General features: G+C 33.7%; 1 protein-coding gene across 1 annotated transcript in view; it reads right to left on the reverse strand.

Moving 5' to 3' along the window:
* Stx17 (syntaxin 17) overlaps positions 1–21,042 on the reverse strand; it is a 51,449-nt gene that overhangs the window by 2,358 nt on the left and 28,049 nt on the right. Inside the window, exons 4-6 of the mRNA XM_076845764.2 lie at positions 13,668–13,890; positions 5,885–6,000; positions 5,756–5,806 (exon numbers count right to left, since the gene is read on the reverse strand). Coding sequence (XP_076701879.2) covers positions 5,756–5,806; positions 5,885–6,000; positions 13,668–13,890 — 390 coding nt within the window. The remainder of the gene's footprint in view (positions 1–5,755; positions 5,807–5,884; positions 6,001–13,667; positions 13,891–21,042) is intronic.

Genomic DNA, 21,042 nt, shown 5'->3' on the forward strand with positions numbered 1-21,042 from the left:
TTATTGATATTCTGTCCCTTCCCAGTATGTACCTTTTATTGTTGGGCCTTTTGTGGTATCTTTTCATTATAGGATTCTCCACCACTATCTTGATACCACAGCACAATCCCTTAAAAAGTCCTTTTTCAGTTTTCTTTGTCTCAGTCAGAGACAAGTACAAGAACAGTTCTTAAACTATGTGGGCCACAAAATCACCTGTGGGGCTTCTTTAAACACAGATTGCTGGGCCCCACTCCCAGTAGGCCTGGGGTAGAACTGAGAATTTATGTTTCAAATAAGTTCCTGGATGAAGCTCATGCTGCTGATTCTCAAACTTTAAAAGTCAGTAGTACATATGATAAGAATAAGGGCATAACCTCTGGTCAGATATTCTGTGTTCAAATTCTCAACATACACCTTTGGACAAATTTCTCAGGCTATGTGTCAGTACTCCCAGCTATCAAATGAAGATAATGCTATTTATACCTCATGGAGTTTAAAGGAGAATAACATGAGATGTCTTCAAAGCATGAGGAGAAGAATCCTGACCTTCCCAAGATAAGTGTTCACTCTCATTTTCCTATCAAAAAATATATCGAGCTTTTTCCTATGATGCTTGAAAATTCTAGGGCAAACATTAGATCTCTCCTAGCATTCACTTGTTGGCTTTTTGTTTTTCTCAGACAGTAAAACTTTTAAAAGTCAGCTTTCTTTTTCTGATCCATAGAAGCAATGGATATTAGCCAGTGCTAATATCCATCTTGCCTGCACTTCTGACACCCTAGCACTGTTTCTGTTTGGGACACTCCAGCACCCCCTACTCCTGCCTGAAAGAGTCTATGCTAGCAGATAAATTTCACAGGGGTAAAATCCTGTCACCAACCTTTGCATCTTGATGAGTTGAGGGTAGAAGAACAATAGCCCATGTTCTTCCTTCCCCCGCAGCCCCAAATAATTTTTGGCCAGAGGGAGGAGCCTACCAGGATTATTGCCATTTCCATCTCCAAGTGTGATCTCAAGGCCTCAGGGAAATACTTCTAATGCTCCTTTTTAGGATATTTTAAGGGTATTGCAACCTTATAACTTTTTAAGTTAAAGTGAAATTTTAAATATCATTTTAATATTTTTAAATGAAAATCCTTTGGAGTAAATTGAGAAAAGACTAGAAGAAAAAAAAGTCAATCCTAGGATTACCAATTATTTGAACTATAACACACACCCTCTATGTCTGCAATCCCCAGCAATGGTGAGGCCTGTCTTGCCCTGGAGTAGCCCACATCTGCAAGTTCTATTCACTGGCCCCAGAAGACTGAATAAATAAGGCAGAGAGTAGAAAATCTGGGATCAGCAGGCATCCTTTAATTGTGTGGCTCTACCGTCCTCTTCCCCTACCTTACTTGGTTTGAATCCTCAAACAACCCATATCTTCAGATTCTGCTTCATAAATAAGAAGAACTCAATGGCACTCACAATGATTACAGTTTAGCATCAAAGTGGTATCACAGAGTTGTCGGTCACTATCAGTAGAATGCCAAATTAGACTCCATTCAGAGCTGAATCTGGGCACATTTCTCCACTGTATCTGTGGCTCTTTATGCTGGGCCACAAACACACCAGCCACACACAACCCACCCCAGCCTAGGAAGCCAAGCTCCTATGGCAGCTCAGGTCCTTCTCATTCTATCCACCAACTCCCCCTCTTAGCTTCTGATGTGCTCTATGTTTGTCTTCATCCACCTAGGCCTCCCACATCTGTCAAACTTCAAACCCCTGCCTGGTATTTTATTCTTTGGCACTTAAAAGTGTTCTCAGCATTCCTTTAACAATGAGCTAAGCCATTTATGAGGGACACTGCAGTGCTTCTCAAATTAGAGTAGTGTATAGATTCCCTTGTAAAGAAAAAAAAAAAATCTCAAAACTCCGAGAGTATGTCCATGGATTTCATTTTAAGGAACACTGACTTTCATCCCCCACTGGCCTGAAAATAACTGAATCTTGATGAATAATAGGAGCTCCTAAGATTCTGAAGCAAATGTGATTTATCAAATTAATACTTTAAAAGAAAAATGCAATTTGGGCAGATGAATTAAAAACTAACAAGGAATTATTTTTTCCTTTAATGCTTATTATGAGTACTTGTAAGCCCAGCATCCTCTATATAAATAATAGTAATACATTCAACAAATCCATTTACATCAATAATAATGCTCTTCCTTGGAGAATTAGTTGTGCAATTTTATTAGTGTGCTTGGAAAACTATGAGGTTTTTTTTAAGAAGACTCCAGTATTTTCCTTTATTCCTAAGTTCCATATTTATTCATATGCAATCAATCATAATATATACAGAGAAGCTCAGAAACACACATATCAGCACTATGATATTCAGGCAGAGCACAAGATCATATTGGCCTAGAATAGGTGATAAGCAGAGTAGAGAAGGAGGACACTGACATAGGGGGATTCGGCAGTGGAAAAGGGACTAAAGGAACTCCAGTACTAAAATGTCTGAAGATAATGTTGATACAAAAGTAGAATTTATGGATGGGGCCAAGGGATCCAAGGGAAGGACAAATGAAGAAATGCAGGTGAGGTCAGGGGAAAGGGAAAAGGATGGGAAGTAATAAACATCATCTCATTTAGTCCTCCCATTGGTTTTATAACGCTAATTGTTGCCCAATAATATCTTGAAGGTCATATAGGTAGGTAATAAATGGAGGAATCTAATCTAATCCACAGTTTTGTGTATCCAGAGTAAAACTGCACTTCAAAAGCTGTAGGGAATAAGGTAAAAGGTAAAAGTCAAAACAGTATCAGCAGCAAGGATGACATGCTGTCAAGCTACCGGCCTGGAGTTCTTTAAATTCTCCTTGAGTAGAAATAGGGCTGGTTACAAGAAAAGGCAGTAAAAGTGAATGAAGCAGGGCAAATGAAGCAGGGCACCTAGTAGATATTAATTTGTTAAAATTAACAGGACCATGCTTTCATCTCTCAATGGCTTTGTAGGTCCTTTGTGTTGTGCTCAAGTACAAATAACATAAATTTACCATTTTAACTAAACAATTTAGTGGCATTAAGTACATTCATAATGTCGTACAACCATTACCACTATCCTGTAGATTCTTTTTATACTATTCTCTATTCTTCATTGAGCTAACCATAGTACTACGTACACAGAAAGTGTTCCTTAAGTACGTGATTAATTTGCCTAGATACTATCATGTCCATGTGACGATAACAAGAGGATGTGGTCACTTTGGTTATGTTCCCAGGTCATTCTGTACCTAAATGGAGCTTCTGTGAGTCTTTGGCCATGTGGTCATGAGAACTCAGTCACTCTGGGAATAATAATCAGGGGTTCTCCTTTGAGCTTTTGCCAAATAGCATTCTGCTCATGTCCTTGTACACATTATTATAAATAGGACATTTGTATAGAGCTATGGCTATAGATGGCTACAGCCAGAGTCTTCCTGCATAAATCTTCCTTGGGCTGGGGTTAGGAGCTGCTTATGTAACACAATTAAACATAACTGTTTAATGTAACTGTTAGATGGCTACAAACTTTCATTTTTCTTTCATGTGCCTACCCCATTAGAAAGGAAATGTATTTGTCTGGAGTGAGAAGAACTCTGTACATGTTTCCTTTGTTTTTAAAATCAACTTGATTGAGGTATAATTTACATACATTAAAACACATATTTTAAATGTACAGGCTGATGGCTTTTGGCAAATGTATAAATTTTACAAACTGCATTAGATTCAGAAATTATTAGTTACAATAATTGAATAAATTTTGATTCTAACCAACATATATTTTGGGATTCCCTGCTATATGCAAATATATTATTAGATTATATAGATACCTAATCCAGAGACTTCCAGCATTTTGTTTCTTCTGACTTACAGGCATCAGAAATAATTCAAATGATTTACAGCATTTAATTTTAGTCATTACATTTCAAGCAAATATCCATAAACTAGGATATAAGCAGAATAAGGGATGAAACTGGAAAGTCTAAAAGTCATATTGCAAAAGGAACACAAAAGAATGGATTCTTAAGAAGTGAATATATGGTGGGGTGGGGTTGGGAGAGGAAAGTGATACAGGTCTTACAACCTAGACAACCTTTTATATGAAAAAAAGTCCAGTGTGCTTGGTATATGGCTCTAGATGGTAAACGTACCAAAGAGTAGTTATCATAGAGCAGAGCTTACACATGGAAGACCTTCTGACTCCACACCTCCACATGGCATGGTAGAAACATCAAGTATACCTGCACTGTAATTATGCAAAAAAGGAGCTAAAAGACCCTTTGAGAAGTTGGAATGAGAGTAGTGGTGTTAGATTAGTTGGCCTTAATTTCCTCCCATTCCAATTCTGAGGTTGTATGATTTAGGCACTTAAAGCCTAGGGAAACCCTACTTAGAAGAAGGACAACCCCCAAATCATGATTTGATCAAAAATTTAAAATTAAACCTAGATAGAAGGAGAAACAGGCTAGCGCCTTTGTGGACATACATATATAACACACCTACTCATGTATTCTAAATTCTCAAAATTCCTAGCAAGGAAACTATAAGAAAAATAATGTTTCTTTAGAAAAGTTTAGAAAAATAATGATAGAAAACCTATCTTTCCCACCAAAACTACCTTGTGCTCCCAAATCTGTTAACAGCATTACTGGGGCTTGATTACGCAGAATAATGCCATAATATTCCTATCTTTGACTCTATCTTCCTCCAATTTCTGCTTAGTCTTCCTAGAAATACCTCCCAGTATTGTTGCCATTGCTCCAGGTTAAACTCCTACAGCTGATTCTTAACTAGTCATTCCTGCCCATGACCTCATTCTCTCTTTTCTTTTTCCATTTTGTCTTTTTTAGATATACATGACAATAAAGTGTATTTTGACATATTATACACACATGGAGTATAACTTATTCTAATTAGGATCCCATTCTTGAGGTTGTACATGATGTGGAGTTTCACTAGTGGCATATTCACATATGAACATAGGAAAGTTATGTCTGATGCTTTCTTCCACCATTCTTTACCCAGGTAACAGTGGCCTTTCTAAAGCACAGACTGGATTACAACTAACCTGCTCAGAAATCTGCAGTGATTCTGTAGTACCTATAAAGTAAAGCTCAAATTCTTAGGTATGGCATATAGTTCCATTACAGTTGGCCCTCACTCTCATTGCCTGCCCACTATACCTCACGCTTTAGTTTGCAATATTTAGTACTCCCGGACAGGCCATGCACTTCTCAACACCTTGTCTTTGTTGAGCTGTTTGAAAGGTGCTCCCTTATACCCCCTGGATCATTTCCAAATTTCTGAAGGCTCATGAGAATGCTACGTGCCTTGGTGAAGTTATGCTTCATGCTTCCACCTTATAAACGTGCTTCCCTCCCTTGGAATTCAATGCTGCATCTTGGAATAGATGATACTTCTCTTTATATCTTATTTTTGCATTTAGTCATTATGCTCAAAAGCTCAGTTTGGGGGGTTCAAAGTTTATCTCCATCCACTACAGAATCCCCAAAAGCAGACAATGGGTTTCATTTATTTCTATATTCAACATTGTCAGATTCCCCAGTACTGAGTATCTAACAAAGTGCCTTTATTTACATTATTAAATAGAACTGGAATTTGAGGCTCCATACCAGTCTTAAAAATTATAATTTTTCTTAAAATTCTAATCAGGAGCACACTGAATAATCAAAGTCTCTAATTCTAATCCCTACCAATTCGGAACCAAAAACAGTTATTTACTTACATTCACTAGGAGAGAGAAATCAGTGACCAGTTGACTAAGTTCAATTAAGTCCTTAAAAAGAGAGAGAGAGAGAAAGTTACTTATTTTTATGCTTCACAGTTACCAAGAAAAAAATAACTTTTAACATACCGCTTCTAAAGTTTCCCATGATTCTGCAGCATTTTGATCTCGAGGAATTTCAGGCAATGCGTATATCTGAGTCAAACTCTGAGAACTAGCTTCATCTTCAGTATTGTGAAATGCTCCTGGATGAACACAGACTCATGTTTGGAATTTGCTTTTCAGCAAGGACACAGCATGAATCAATATTGTACAACAACTGCCATGTAAAATGCTCACAAATTAAATTCAGGCTAATAGTAAGTTGATTATTCTATGAAAACAGAATTATTTATTCTTGGGCAGCTTATTCCCTTGGTTAGTTAACACACATTTTTTTTTCTCTATCTAGAAAGACATCTACAAAATGGCTACAAATACCATCTATCCAATCTGAATAATTAAAAATAAGTACAGAAGAGCCAGCAAAAGGAAACTAATCTATTTGGCCAATATTCCATGAGGAGACACCCCAAATGTTTCACTGCTAAATTTGTAACCTTTTATTGGTTAATTTAGTAATAAATATCAGATATACAAGGTAATAAAAGCAGGGGTGAAGATGAAGTTCAGTGGTGGAGTACTTGCCTAGCACACATAAGGCCAGGGTTTGATCCCCAGTATTGCGTCTACTGATGACAATGAGTTTGTCCCCAAAAGAACATTTTTGTACATATTGTCACTGTTTCCTTACAGTCATTCTTCTGGTTCATTACTCCACTATTTCCCTTATTTCTTTTCTGAGTTTTAAAAAGCCTTCAACCCACTAACACTTTGTTTATTTAACACCGCTTTATTGATAAATTAATTTACAGTAAAAACTCATCTTCAAGTGTTTCGTATTTCCTCATATTGGTTTCACCAATCTTCTATTCATTCATTTGACATTCATTACATGCTCTCTATAGCCCAGTCAGTATATCACAGTGCTGGGGACACTATAAAAATAATTCTGAGATTCTGGCACAGCAGTGCACATCTGTAATCCCAGCAACTCAGGAAACTGAGGCAGGAGGTTCACAAGTTCAAGGCCAGCCTCAGCAACTTAGTGAGACCCTGTCTCAAAATATAAATTAAAAAGGATTGGGGATGTAATTCAGTGGTAAGGCATCCCTGGTTTAACCCTGTATCCCACTTGCCCCCTCCCCCCCACACAAAAAAAGTTCTTAAGAGGCAACATTCTGTGGCTGTTAGGAGGATGGGTCTAGTCAGAAAGACTTGGGTTAGAATCTTGGTTTGGCTATGTACTAGCTCTCTGACTTGAGAAGGTATTTCATTTCTGGCTTATTTTTCTCATTTGTAAAATAAGGTGACTGTACTTTGCATAGCACCTGTCTTATATATAAAAGCAAGTCCTCAATAACTAGTTGCTACTACTACCACTGTTATTACCGCTATTATTAGTACAGCTTACCATAAAATGTGTGACAGACCAGTTAACAGTAAAGTGCATTCAGGATAGTTTGTAAGAACTATGATGTAGGTTTCTGCAGAGTGCTACGTGAGCCCATAGACTTTTAGTCAGGAGGGTGGTTAGAGAAAGCTCTGAGGCTGAAGCCCAAGGACAAAGGAATAATAGAGGTGAACTGTGGTAAAGGTGCAGGATGATGCAAAAACTATTTAGGTCAGGGGGAAAAAAAAAAGCAAAACAGGATTTGGCGCTAAAAGAGGATCCGTGTAGCTGATGCATAGACTGAAAAGAGAAAAGCAAAGATTGAGGCCACATGCCAAGCTGAGGGTATTCACGGCATTGTAATCATGTTAAAGAGTTTCGTCTTTCTCACAAGATCACTATGGAATCGTGAAAAGAAGTTGGAGACCACTGGGAAGTGGGAAGTTACTACCATCAGATTTAAGATTTTAAAAGGAAGCTAAAGCTACAGTGTGAAGAATACATTAAGGATGGAGTTGAAAGGTGAAGAAATAAAAGTGAAAAACCAGCTGGAAGGCCTTCCAATATGTCCAGTGCAATACTTGCAGCTCTAGAATAAAGACAGTAGAAATGGAAAGAAGAGACCTGAAATTTTATTTTTTCCTCTTCAGTTCGAGCTCAAAATACCTACCATGTTAACATTTTCTAGCCATCCATTAGGTATTGTGTTTGGTACCAGGGATGGAAAAGTAAATAAATCACTATGCCTACTCTCAAAGAACTTATATTCTAGAAAAGTCAGACATGCAAAGAGATAATCATAAAACAATGGGAAAGTTCATGATATCTCTCTATTCAGATGATACATGTACATTTTATGGGCATTCCAAGACAGGGGTGGCATCTGATCCAGCTTGATGTGGTATGAAGAGGGAAAGCTTCCTAGAAAAGTTGATACTAATGGTTGAAAAGAGAGGAATATAAATTCTAGATTGAGAAACTTGATTGAACAAAGGCCCTCAAGAAAGAAACAATATAGCTAATGTAAAATTGGCAGTTTAGTATTAACAAAACATGAAATAAAAGACACAAGTTACAAGAACAAGACATTATAGATGATCAGGAGGGACCTTGTTGACCAGGTAAAGACTCTAGACTTTATCTGGCAGACAACAGAGACTTGCTGAAGGTTAAAAGCAGATTTTGAAATGACATGATGACATGTGACCTGATCTACTTTTAAAAGTCAGCCCATATTTCTTTTGTTTCCTTTTTTCAAAACCTGTAATTGAATGATATCCCATAAAACTGCATTACTACAGTTATCTTCAAATTTATGAACACTTTACCTCTCAATAAAAACTGATTTGAACTGCATAAAAAGGATGTAGTCAGTAGACTGAAAAGTAATTTGTAGGTTTATCAGGATTGACAGTGTTCTTTTAATTTTGAACTTATTTGAAAATATTAAAGAAAGAGCAGAAACATCAGATACAAAGCAAATTTTACATTACAACATTATGACAAATATCCAATACTTTCAAAGCTCTCATTGAGTTGTATAAATGCTTAAAATATTTACTTAATACCTTACTTTATCACCATTAAGACACTTTCATTTTCACTTCAACCAAGATAAATGCATTACCCTATGACCTTTCTTCTACTTAACATTCTTACATATTGGTGAACAATGATAACTTCATTATCATTATCAGACTGAATGCAAAGCAGAACTTTATGACCTTGCCTATTCTAAAGATTTTTAAAGCTATAACCTATGTACTATTAAAAAGGATTCAAATGGAGTATGTTACGGTGCACACACACACACACACACACACAATCATATGTAAATTCTTTATCTAAAAAATAAGGGATGAGAAATGTTTGACATTTAAATAAATCATAAAAGATTTCCCTTAGTAAAAAAACAAGAAATGTTTAAGTCATTTCCGTCTCACTTGAAACCAAATTGCGTATGCATCTTAGTTCAAATAGAATCTTAGAACAAAGAACTCTATTCTCTGCCATAGAAAACCCTGCTGTAAACTTACAACTCTGAACATCACTAATCAATTCAAAGCATGACTATCAATTAAGAAAGCAAACCTTTTAATTTCTATAACTCCCATCATTCAATTTCAACTTGTACCTCAGCAATCATTCTTTGACTTTGAACTCTTGCAAATGTCTATGGATATGCTGAGGCAAAACACTGAGATTATAGCTACAAGAAAGAACACCAAAGAACTTGAACTGGTTCACAGAAGTAAAAAACTGTAATTGTTTCACATTATATAACAATCTCAGATAGTCCTGCCCATGTGCAAACAACTTGCATAAAGAGCAAGCATGTGTGTATCACTCACCCTGTTTCTCAAACTTGGAGTTAAAGCGTTATTATTTGCTATAAGTTCAAATAAATATGAAGACAGTTGACTCACTTTAGTTGAAGTGAGAGATAAGTGAAATAGCCTGGCTATAAGATTTTTCTTTCCCCTTTTATACATATTCAAATATTCTCTCCCTCTCTCTTTTTCTATACTTTCCAAATAGCACTGTTCCTGCTAAAATTACATCACAAAACATGAAATTTCCACAAAACTTCACTATATTAGGAAATGTTTCACTAAAATGTAGATTAATTAAAAAGCATGCTAGGCATGGTGGCACATAACTCCAGTGACTCAGGAGGATGAGGCAGGATGACCACAAGTTTGAGGCCAGCCTCAGCAACTTAGTAAGGCCCTGAGCAATTTAGTGAAACCCTGTCTAAAAAATAAAAATAAATAAAAATAAAAAGGGCTGGGAATGTGGCTCAGTGGTAAAGTGCCCCGGGTTAACTCCTTGGTTAAAGAGAGAGAGAGAGAGAGAGAGAGAGAGAGAGAGAGAAAGAAATATTCCTTAATTTCTTTCAAGTTTTGATAGTTTAAAAGAGTGAATTAATTTGCTGATAATTTATATAAATCCATCTATCAAAATAAAATTACTTTTAAGCCATAGCTTAACTTAACTGTAAAGAAAAACTATTAAGAAAATTAAAACCAGCTGGCTGCAGTGGAGCACGCTTGTACTCCCAGCTACTCGGGAAGCTGAAATAGGAGATCACAAGTTCAAGGCCAACCCTGGCAACTTAGTAAGTCCCTAACTCAAAATAAAAACTAGAAAGGGCTAGAGATATAGGTCAATGGTAGAGTAGCCTGGGTTCACTCCCCTGTACTGCAAACAATTAAAAAAAGAAAAAAAGAAAATTAAAACCAATAGAAAATACATCTTCTGAAATAATATAATACAAAACCATCTACATGTTTCACAAAAATGTTTATATATATACATATATATATATATATGTATATATATATATCTGAGATAAAAATCTAATATTTCACCAAATTCAATATACTGGTCTGAAGTTTCCAGCAGCTTTAAGATTGGATTCTTTTGTGACTATTTGTTTAAAATGTAATAAGATTCTGTTCCTGCTGCACTGTTGAAGTGTGCGTCCTGGCTGGGAGTAAAGAAAGACAAAAAATGAAGAGAAGCACTGATTCAGTCTGTATGGCTTGAATCACCTTTCTAAATACAAATCAGATTTGTGGGCTCATCATTTCTCTTGGTGGGAAGCAGTATGCTAAAAATGAAACTAGACACACAAGTGAGACAGAAGAGAGTTTCTCAGATCAACCAAGATTGGCAGAGATTTACTTCAGGAATTCTTAGAATCTGGACAAAAGAAACAGCAAAATCATCATAACTTCTCCCTAAACTTAATAAGCTTCTTTTATTCTCCAGAGAACATAAAACATCCTATTCTACTTGTTATTTCTATCTGTAAATGAAAAACTATTTTTGTATTTTTTTTTATCTCACTCATGGAAATGTGGCAACATTGCTCCTGAATCTCTGCTGATGTTTCCAACCAATTTATTTAGAATCAGACTTGTAAAGGAAAAAGTATTTTAAGGCACTTCTATGCAAATAAAACATATTTTTCTATATAGGCTGTCACTACTATAATGAGTATCTAAAGTAAAAATAAGGAAAACCCAGAGAACACAGGATAAAAACACACAGAATGATAGAAAAGAGTCTATAGTTAGAAGAAGATCACATATGGAGCAAATCCAATTCCTACCCTACTATTAAAGTGTAACGTAAATCAGTTACTTGAATTCTTTTCATTATTCTTCTTTTTTCTCATCCTGTTATTTGCTAATATTTTTTTTATTTAAGGCAATCTAGTAGAAACTTACACTTGGTAAAATACTCAGGCACTTGGTGAGACAGTAATTTTAACTGCTTTATATTGGCAGTGGATTCATAGTCAAAGCACAATCTGACCAGGAGATTCTTCAGAATTCGAAATTCTACATGCTGTTTTAGGTTTACTTTAGGTATGTGATTTTATAAGTAGAATGATTGTCTTAATCAAAGCAACACTAGTTTCAGAGATTTAATTTTGTAGCTTTCTTCCAGTAGCAAGTAATTAGATATTTAGCCTAATTGGTATCCCATGAATGAATTGAGAAGTTGGAAAATCAATAGAGTTGGAAAATGAATTTTGCCTGCTATTTCTTCTCCCTTATCCTTTGGCTCTATCCCAATCTTTTTCATTCCCTCTCTATACATACTTCCTCAAATTCTGCCAATCTTAGTTTTTATACCAGTCTGCTTCTTATGGAAAAAGCTAATTACCAGCAAACTGGATAAAATGACTTCCTCTAATAATTACAAAATTCCTCTGATGATACATAAATCTAAGTTTGTTGAGCACAAACAGTTCTACTGGTAGCAATGCAAACAATGCAATAATAAAATGTAAATTGAGGAAAGCATTAGATTATTAATATGAGAAAACTTGCAGAACTCAAAAATTCGCTTGACAGGGAATTGCTGGGGATGGGCATTTCAATGCTAAATAGCAAAAGAGATTGATGCCAGCTACTCTTTCCAGAATATTCAGCTTATCTTCACTGTTATTACTGCCATCACAACTGTCACACTGTCTGGGTACATAAGATGGCCCCTTAATCAAATGGAACTATAAAGCCCACTTTCTGTACATATGCACATAAAGCATCAGTTTGTGCTAAATGATAACATCCTTCTTTCTCACCAACATGGCAGTGATAACTCCAGATGAACGGAAATGAAAACTGTAACTACAAACTATTAAAACATGATTCTCAAATAATCTTCAAACAAGGATTGAGTGTAAACATCTCCTTCTCAAAACATTTTAGGCACTGGTTATTCCCAAAGTGATGTGATTGTAACACATATGAAATTACAAAATTGTCTCTAAAAAGATACTTATTTATGTATTTATAAAACATTATGAATGGTTCACTATGTGTAAAACATTGTGTTAGATTCTAAGGATACAATAAAACAAGATTACCCAGAAACTCGGAATAGTAGCCTAAATATTTCTTACAATATTTTTATTCCCCTGTAATTACTGAATCATTAGTACTGAAAATATAAAATTAAAAATAATCTGGGTTTGGAGATAGGGAGTGGTGTAGGAGTAATTAAAAATAAAGAAAAACTGGAAGGCATAATTTGCTCAAGATTCTATTCTAATTTGTACCTATTTATATTTTACTTTTTTCATAAGGACTAATGATACATAAGATGGAATAAATAATAAATAAAAGCTAAACAACAAAACAAAAAAAGTAGAAAACAAAGGCAGCAATTATAAAATAAAGCCAGGATACTTTAAAAATTTAACTTTTGGTGATTAAGAAATTTGGCTTTAAACTCTATAGTAAATAACTCAAGAAGTGAAGCCTTATCAGTTATTCCATTCAATAATCAGAATATAAAAAACAAACAAACAAAAAAAGATCAACAACTTTGAAGCATTACTGTGGATCAAAACAAGAATTTTTTCAGGGTTAAAGACACTATTATAAAGTGGTCAATGATTACCAACTAGATCCTTAGAAAAAATGGGACAAGTTTCACAGAGTTATCACTTCACAAAAGTTGATGGCATGTCATCCACTGCAAATATTTTGTTATTAGTTAAATTCAGAGAACTGAGCTAGGAGATAGATGTAATATATCCTGTGAAAACCAATCTACTTAAGGACAAAAAACATGCCTGAAGAAGTCACCTTTCCACTGGAGAGAAGTGAGGAACATGCTGCGGACAAGGGTGACATATCCTTAGGAAATATTTTACATTTCTTTTCAATATATAGGCAAATAGGCACTTGAAGCTCTGAGATTCCACTTCATATAGCAATTTATCCTGCAAAATTTTCAGCATACACATTTCCAGCTCACTCAGGGTTCAAATATTCAACATATTGGGAAAGCAGATAACCCCTGGAGACATACAGATAATCAGCAATCTCTATGCAAGGAGGTGAGCTTTAATTAACTGCATTGCTGTGGCCAAGAATAAAACTCAGTGTAATACATTACCACCAACAGTCAGAGATCTGGTCAAAGGAGGCTGTAATAAGGTTTCTTCATTAAGTTGTTTCTTAAGTTCTTCGACAGATTCCAAATGGAGTTGGAGAAATTCTGCTGTTGCTGCTGATGCTTCTTCTTTAACAGGATCTATCATTCTTTTCAGAAGTAGTAGGTCATCCTTTCGGACTTTCAAGCAAAGCTTCTCCATTTCTCGGATATTGGAGCGCAGTTGCTATGAAAGAGAAAAAAATCACTAATGCCACTGGCTTTGAGTATAAAACATTTGTTTTCATAAGTGCTTTGTTACAATGATTGTGAATGGAAATGATTACATATTCTCTACATCAGAAGGTATGCCATAATTCTTTCCTATTTTCCATATATAGCATCTTTAGAACCCACATTCTCACACTTTGAATTATTTAGCAGTTTTCCATCATTAAATGTGACTATTCTACAAAGGTATGCTCTTCAAAATAAGTCAAACACTATAGAACCATCTAAAGAAAAACTTATTTTCCCATTTCACTAATCCCATCTCTTTCCTTAACCCAATCCTACCATGTATTTCTCATGGCTCATGCACACATTTAGCATACATAGGCCTTCTCTCCTCATTAAAAAAATGGATAATATTATGCATAACAATCCATAACTTGTCATCCACACCCCAACTTGACAATATCATCATGGGCATCCCTCCTGATCAATAGTTATACCAACAATTACACCAATATTCCATAATATTGGTGGTCTAATGCTTCTAACCTACCATTATCCTATACTTCCTCCAACCTTATGTTCATTCTCTTACCATTCAGTATGAGCTGGAAAACCTTGAGATAATTGGATTGTATATTCAAAATCTATGATTTACAGGCATTAATATATCAAAATTATATAACTTTATGGCCACCTTAAGTTCATCTTGATGATTTATTTCACAAGAAGGAAACAAGTCTCAACACAGCAGAATTAGGACTGCAGACCACGTCTAAAGTCCTAGAACAATATTGTTTCCAACACATTACCACCTCCCGACTCCTTTCTGGAATATAATTGTAAACCTTGGTTATATAGTTGCCACATAGTCTATAGAAATATTTTAGGCAATGTTATCTTTTTTTTTTTTTTTTTTGTACCTTGAATTGAACTCAGAAGTGCTTTTCCACTGAGCCACATTCCCAGCCCTTTTTTAATTTTATTTTTTATTTTGAGACAGGGTCTTACTAAGCTGATCAGGTCCTCATTAAATTTCTAAGGCTGGCCTAAAACTTGCGATCCTCTTGCTCAGCATTCCCAGTCTCTGGGATTATAGGTGTGTGTCACCATACCTAGCTAGGCAATATTATCTTGAAGAAGCACCGAAGTTTTCCTGCAGACAAACCCAATGAGCATTTACCTGTCACCTATTTGTCCTCTATTAAAGAACTTATACATATGTCTGTGTCTCTAGGTAAATTCTACTATCCAGCTAAGAATTCTATTACTATGGGTAAACCTGTGACATATTCTTTCTGTCCTAAGGGACTTGTACATATGTCTGTGTCAACAGGGAAATTATCATATCCAGCTAAAAACTATTACTATGTGTGAAGGGAAAAAATTAAGGGAAAGACAATGCTCACTTAAGTATAAAATCTGATCCTACAGTAACAAATATAATAATAATAATATAAAAAACATAACTAATGATATATTTTTGTCAATACTTACTGTAAGCTATCCATTATGCCAAGTGGTTAACCTTCACAATGTATCTTTAAAATGGTTATTGCCATTATTATGACCTTATGGAAGAGGAAATTAAAGCAAGAAGTAAAAAATGTAACCCGGGACCATACTGCTAGTAAAGGATACAATTAGAAATCAAATCCAGGCCATGGAACTTGTATCCTTCACAATTTTACTATTTGATAATACTAGGCAACAGAAATATAATGCAAAACACATGATATAATTTCTTTAATAATCACATCAGAAAAAGAAGAGTTGAAATTAATTTTAATACTGTTATTTAACCCAATGTATCTGAAATATTAGTTCAACATGCAATCAATATAAAATTATGAATTGAGCATTGTATATTCTTTTATTTGTAGTCAATCTTAGAAATTGGGTATATATATATTTTATATTCACAACACATTTTAACACAAACTAGCAACATTTTAAGTGTTCATCAGCCCTATGTGACTTGGAACTACCACAATGGATAGCACAGGTATAGAGTCTCTCTAAAATCAAATAGTAGATACAGGATAGCAAAACTACATGTAAAAACCATAAAAGAGGTATTCCTACTTCTGGAAATAGCAATACTAGGTGACTCAGAATAACTTTCTCACTAATGATTACTTTAAAAACTGAGTAAAAAAATCATAATACCAACTAAAAGAAAAAAAAAACCTCAAAAGCATCAAAAAGCAAACAAGATAATAAGTAATTTGCAGGACAAGAACTCGGCAAAGAAAAGTAGTCCTGAACTCAGGTCACATTTGCTCTGGGAATACTTGCATAATAATGCAGACTCACAAAGGTTGGGGCAAAAATTCAATGGCAGGACACCCTAACTGTGAGGACCCTGGTGCTTTGGGCTAGGATCTTTTATTTTTTTTATATTAATTCTCTTTTTTTCTTTAATTTTTATTGTTGGTTGTTCAAAACATTACATAGTTCTTGACATATCATATTTCACACTTTGATTCAAGTGGGTTATGAACTCCCATTTTTACCCCGTATACAGAGGATCTTAAAGAGCTACATCCTACAATCACAGGTATACTGAAATAAGCCATCTCTTGCATGAATGGCAGATTTACTTCCTATTTCTTGAGTAGTTTACAAAACCCCTTAAACTCTGAAATTATATAAAGATAATCTTAGAAAGTGTCCTCAGGGGCAGAAAAGAAGTCAAAGGCAAATCCTCACACAAGGAAAGTAACATTATTCCTAGCTTCAAATAATTTTTCAAATATAATGTCCACCAATTAAGATAATAATATATGTGAAGACATGCAACATGAAGAAGCAGCAGAAACAAACAGAAACATACAAATGGACATTTGTCAATTTATAAATTTATAAAATATTTATAGTTATTTTGTTCATAGATACAAAAATCAAGCTGGAAAACCTGGCAATTAGAATCTACATACAGCAACATATAAATTTTAAAAAGATTTAATATTCCATAATTTTTAAATAATGTCAAAAAGAAAGAATTTAATAAATGAATTTAGCTGTATCTTAGGCCAAGCTGAAGAAAAAATAGAAAATAGATCGAAAGAATCTATGTAAAAAATAAAAAAGGAAAGTTAAAAATACAGAAGAGGAAGTTAAAAGACATAGAGAATACATTTATTTATTTAACTACAATAATAATAAATAATGTATTTATTTAGAATCTTAGAAGAGGACAGAAAACAAATTTGAAATGATAATGGCTGAAAATTTCCAGAAACAGAGGGAGGAAAAATATCAATCCACAGATTCAAGAAGATCAACAAATCCTGAGAAGAATAAATAAAAAGAAAAATATACCTAGCTAAATAAAAGGAAAGACGAGGATGAAGATGTTCAAGAGGAACTAGTGACAAAATCATTTCCTGCAAAGAGACGGTAAGATCATAACATGACTTCACATAGCAATAATGAAAGCTATTGAAGAAAACTAAATGATGTATTCAAAGTACAGAAAGAAAATTGCTGTCAACTTAAAACTATTTCCTGCAAAAATATTCTTCAAGATCAAAGGTAAAATAATATTTATAGAAAAACAAAAACTGAGTAATTATCTTCAGTATATACATGGTAAATGCTATATAAATAATATTTAAGTGGAGGAACATAAATGGAACTAAAACATTCTAATGTGCTTGTATTATCTGTGTTGCTAAGTAAAGGATATAATATGTTGTAGTTTTCACTAAAAGCCTATAATATGAAAGCCAACATAGAAAAAAACCTGAATCAATAGAAAATACAAATCATCCCAAAGAAAGTAAAAATGGAGATGAAAAGAATCAAAAAGGCAGAGTTAGAATACACACAATAACATGAAAGATTTAAACTGAAATATATCACTGATTATATTAAATATAAATGAAATAAGTATTCCAGCTGTAAAATGAAGAATTTCAGACCAGATAAAAAGCAAAAGAGGTATATGTAAAACAAAAAGAAAAAATAAAAGAATGGAAAAGCTACATGATAAACAAACCCTAATATTCCCTCCCCCAAGAAAACCACTGTAGCAATATTAATAGCAGAGAAAACAGACTTTAAAGTTAGAACATTACTATAAATAAAGAATTGCTTTATAATAATAATAATAATACCTTCACCAGGAACATATAATTCTAAAGTTGGGTATACCTAATAACATAGCCACAACATATGTAATTCAAAAGTTGACAGAACTACAAAGAAAAATTTAAATCCACAGTCATAATGGAAGGCTTTAATACCTTTTCAGTAACTGATGGGACAAATGGAAAAATGATGTAAGTTAGACATAAAGGATTTGAACAAGATTAAAAGTTGAGAATATACATGTAAAAAACACAGGCAGCATTTACAGAAATTGACTATGTACTGTCTTAAATTTTACAATACTCTGACCATAATATACATTACTTGAAATAATTAGGGGGATATATAGCTATATACACTACATGTATTTAGAAAGGTATTTCTAAATAACCCATAGGTTAAAGAAAAAAACACAATGGAAATTAAAGATGCCTTGAACTGAATGAAAAAAAAAATAATTCATACTAAAACTTACAGCCAACTAAAAAGAGTAGTTAGAAATGTATATAAGTCCATATACATTAGAAAAGAAGAAAGGCTGGAAAGTAGTAGACTAAACATCTATCCTAATAAACTAGAAAAGAGCAAAAATGAATGCAAAGGCAGAAGGGAGAAAATAATAAAGATCTGAACAAAAATTTATGAAACAGAAAAATAAACACACAATATATCAAAGCCAAAACTTAATTTGTAAATACTAATAAAATTGATAAACCTCATGATAGGTATTTTAAAACAATAGAGAGGCACAAATAACCAAAATCAGAAATAAACAAAAAGGGATATTACTACTGATCTTACAGAATTATACAATAAGAAGATATTATGAACAAATATAGTCTATAAATTAGAAAAGTTAGATAAAATATATAAATTCCTAGAAAACTACAATTTACCAAGCTGATAAGAAGTAGAAATCTCAATAGTCATATACCTGTTAAAGAAATTACATCTATATTTTGAAACTACCCTGCCTTCTCCCTTTCTACACACAAAGTCAAAACCAACCAGACCAAAAACCCAGCATGAATGGTTTCACTGGCCAATTCTACCAAATATTTAAAAGAAATTATATAAATTCTTCAAGGGAATGGTAAACCATTTCCTAACTCTTTTGATAGCAGAAACTCAATACCAAATTCAACAAGAGGAGTAAGAAAAAGGAAAAAAATAACACTAGACTCAAATATTCTCATGAACAAAATACATAAATCCTAAAGAAAATGTCAGCAATTTAAATCTGGGAGCATATTAAAATAGAGCAAAAATAGTAATTGAACATATACTTCATTTCAATATATGGACTGGAATACTATTGTTATAGGTAACAACAGGTAAAGCTCAAGTCAGACACAAATGATTTGTTTAATACAATTTAATTACGTTAAAAAACAGGTTAAACTAAACTATAGTCTTAAAGACTCCCATTTTTACTTATATAAAATTATGCAAAAAAGTTTGGAAGTTTTTATCATAGAGATCCAGATAGCGATTACATTGGGGGAGGTGGACATAATTGGGAAGAGACTACGAAGCCCTTCTGGTATGCTGGCAATGGTCTGTTTCTTCTTCTTCTTCCTCTTCTTCTTTTCAATAAACACACATTATTTTTATTTTAAATCCAGATTCCTAAAAGGAAATTTCATCACCCTAATCACATACTTGTAAAATTATTTAGGTGTATATTAGGCATTTATGTTATAGTTTAAAATGAAAAGTTTCAATATTTTAGAAAAGAATCTTATATTATCCTGAAGAATCAATTAACACAAGGATAGAAATAAGTTTGAAAAAATGAGAGTAGGAAAAAATTCAGTAGGGATCTTATTGTGGAAGCACATTAAGTACCATCTATTGGATAAAAGATATTAACTCTACCCATTTGACTAGACTATAAAGTTTGTCAGAGCAGGTACTGGGTCTAATTTCTTCACCATTGTATCTTTTCAAGGCTGTATTTAGTTCTTATTATAAATTGCAATTTAATAAATCTGGCAAATGAATAAATTCCTTCTTAACATTTTCAACAAAGTAGCACAGTAGTGATCTAACAGTAAGACAGATCACCAAGTATCATGAAACCAACTAAGATTCTTCCCTGGAAGAGCACAATATTAGTCACTAGCATACGAAATACTTCTTTCAGGGCAGAAGAAACAATGAAAGGAGCTACTCCTTTGAAATTAATTCTGACATACACGAATAAAATAGTGTAGTGAAAATGAGAAAGCACCTTGGAGTTCTTAATAGTTAGGAATACTGGGACCAGTGATTTTTTTAGGGAAGTTAATATTATCAGTTTTAAAGAAAAAAAGCTGTATGATGCCATAACATAAATTATATTCTGATAAGAGGACATTATGTTTTAAAAAGACATAATTTAGTTTCTCAAATGAGAATTTCTCACACTATAAAAACAAATTAATCTCATAAGAAAGAAAATAATGGCATCTAAAGAATCTAATATGATTGTGTAGGGTATGTTACAGTTAAGTTCAGGATTTTAAGAGACTTGTCAAAAAAAAAAAAAAAAAAAGAAAGGGAATGAAAAGAAAGGCACATGAATACAAAAGAGTGGTGTGAAACAAGGAGAATCATGTAAGTAAGAGCCCAGAATGAGCGGAGGCTGGTGAAAAATGTTAACAATAAAAAGGATTTAAAACACATGTACAGCAAGAACATGAAAGAAGGTTCAGGCCTACTGCTTGGGGCAGATGGTATAATGTTAACAGATGATGCAGAGAAAGCAGAACTACTTAACTCCTATTTTGTTTTTAATTATTAAGGAGAAATTCAAAATCAAAAGGGGTAAGAAACATTTGAAATTTGAAATGTGCCTTTACTGTAAGGATCTAGATAGGTTTCATGAAGGAAGGGAGATTTGAGCTGTCTTAGAAAAATAATCTTGGGAAAATGGAACATACTTAATAGAAAGAACATATTGGAAAGAAACAAGCTTCTCAATAATAGAGTTTATCAATTTGGGGACAAAATACCTTTTCTATATTTTAGCATCACTGAAATTATAGAACACTGCATCTTACAATGCATGGTAAAAAAGCATTGTGCC

Source organism: Callospermophilus lateralis, chromosome 2 (genome assembly GCF_048772815.1).
Source record: "Callospermophilus lateralis isolate mCalLat2 chromosome 2, mCalLat2.hap1, whole genome shotgun sequence".
In the NCBI taxonomy this organism is placed as follows: Eukaryota; Metazoa; Chordata; class Mammalia; order Rodentia; family Sciuridae; genus Callospermophilus; species Callospermophilus lateralis.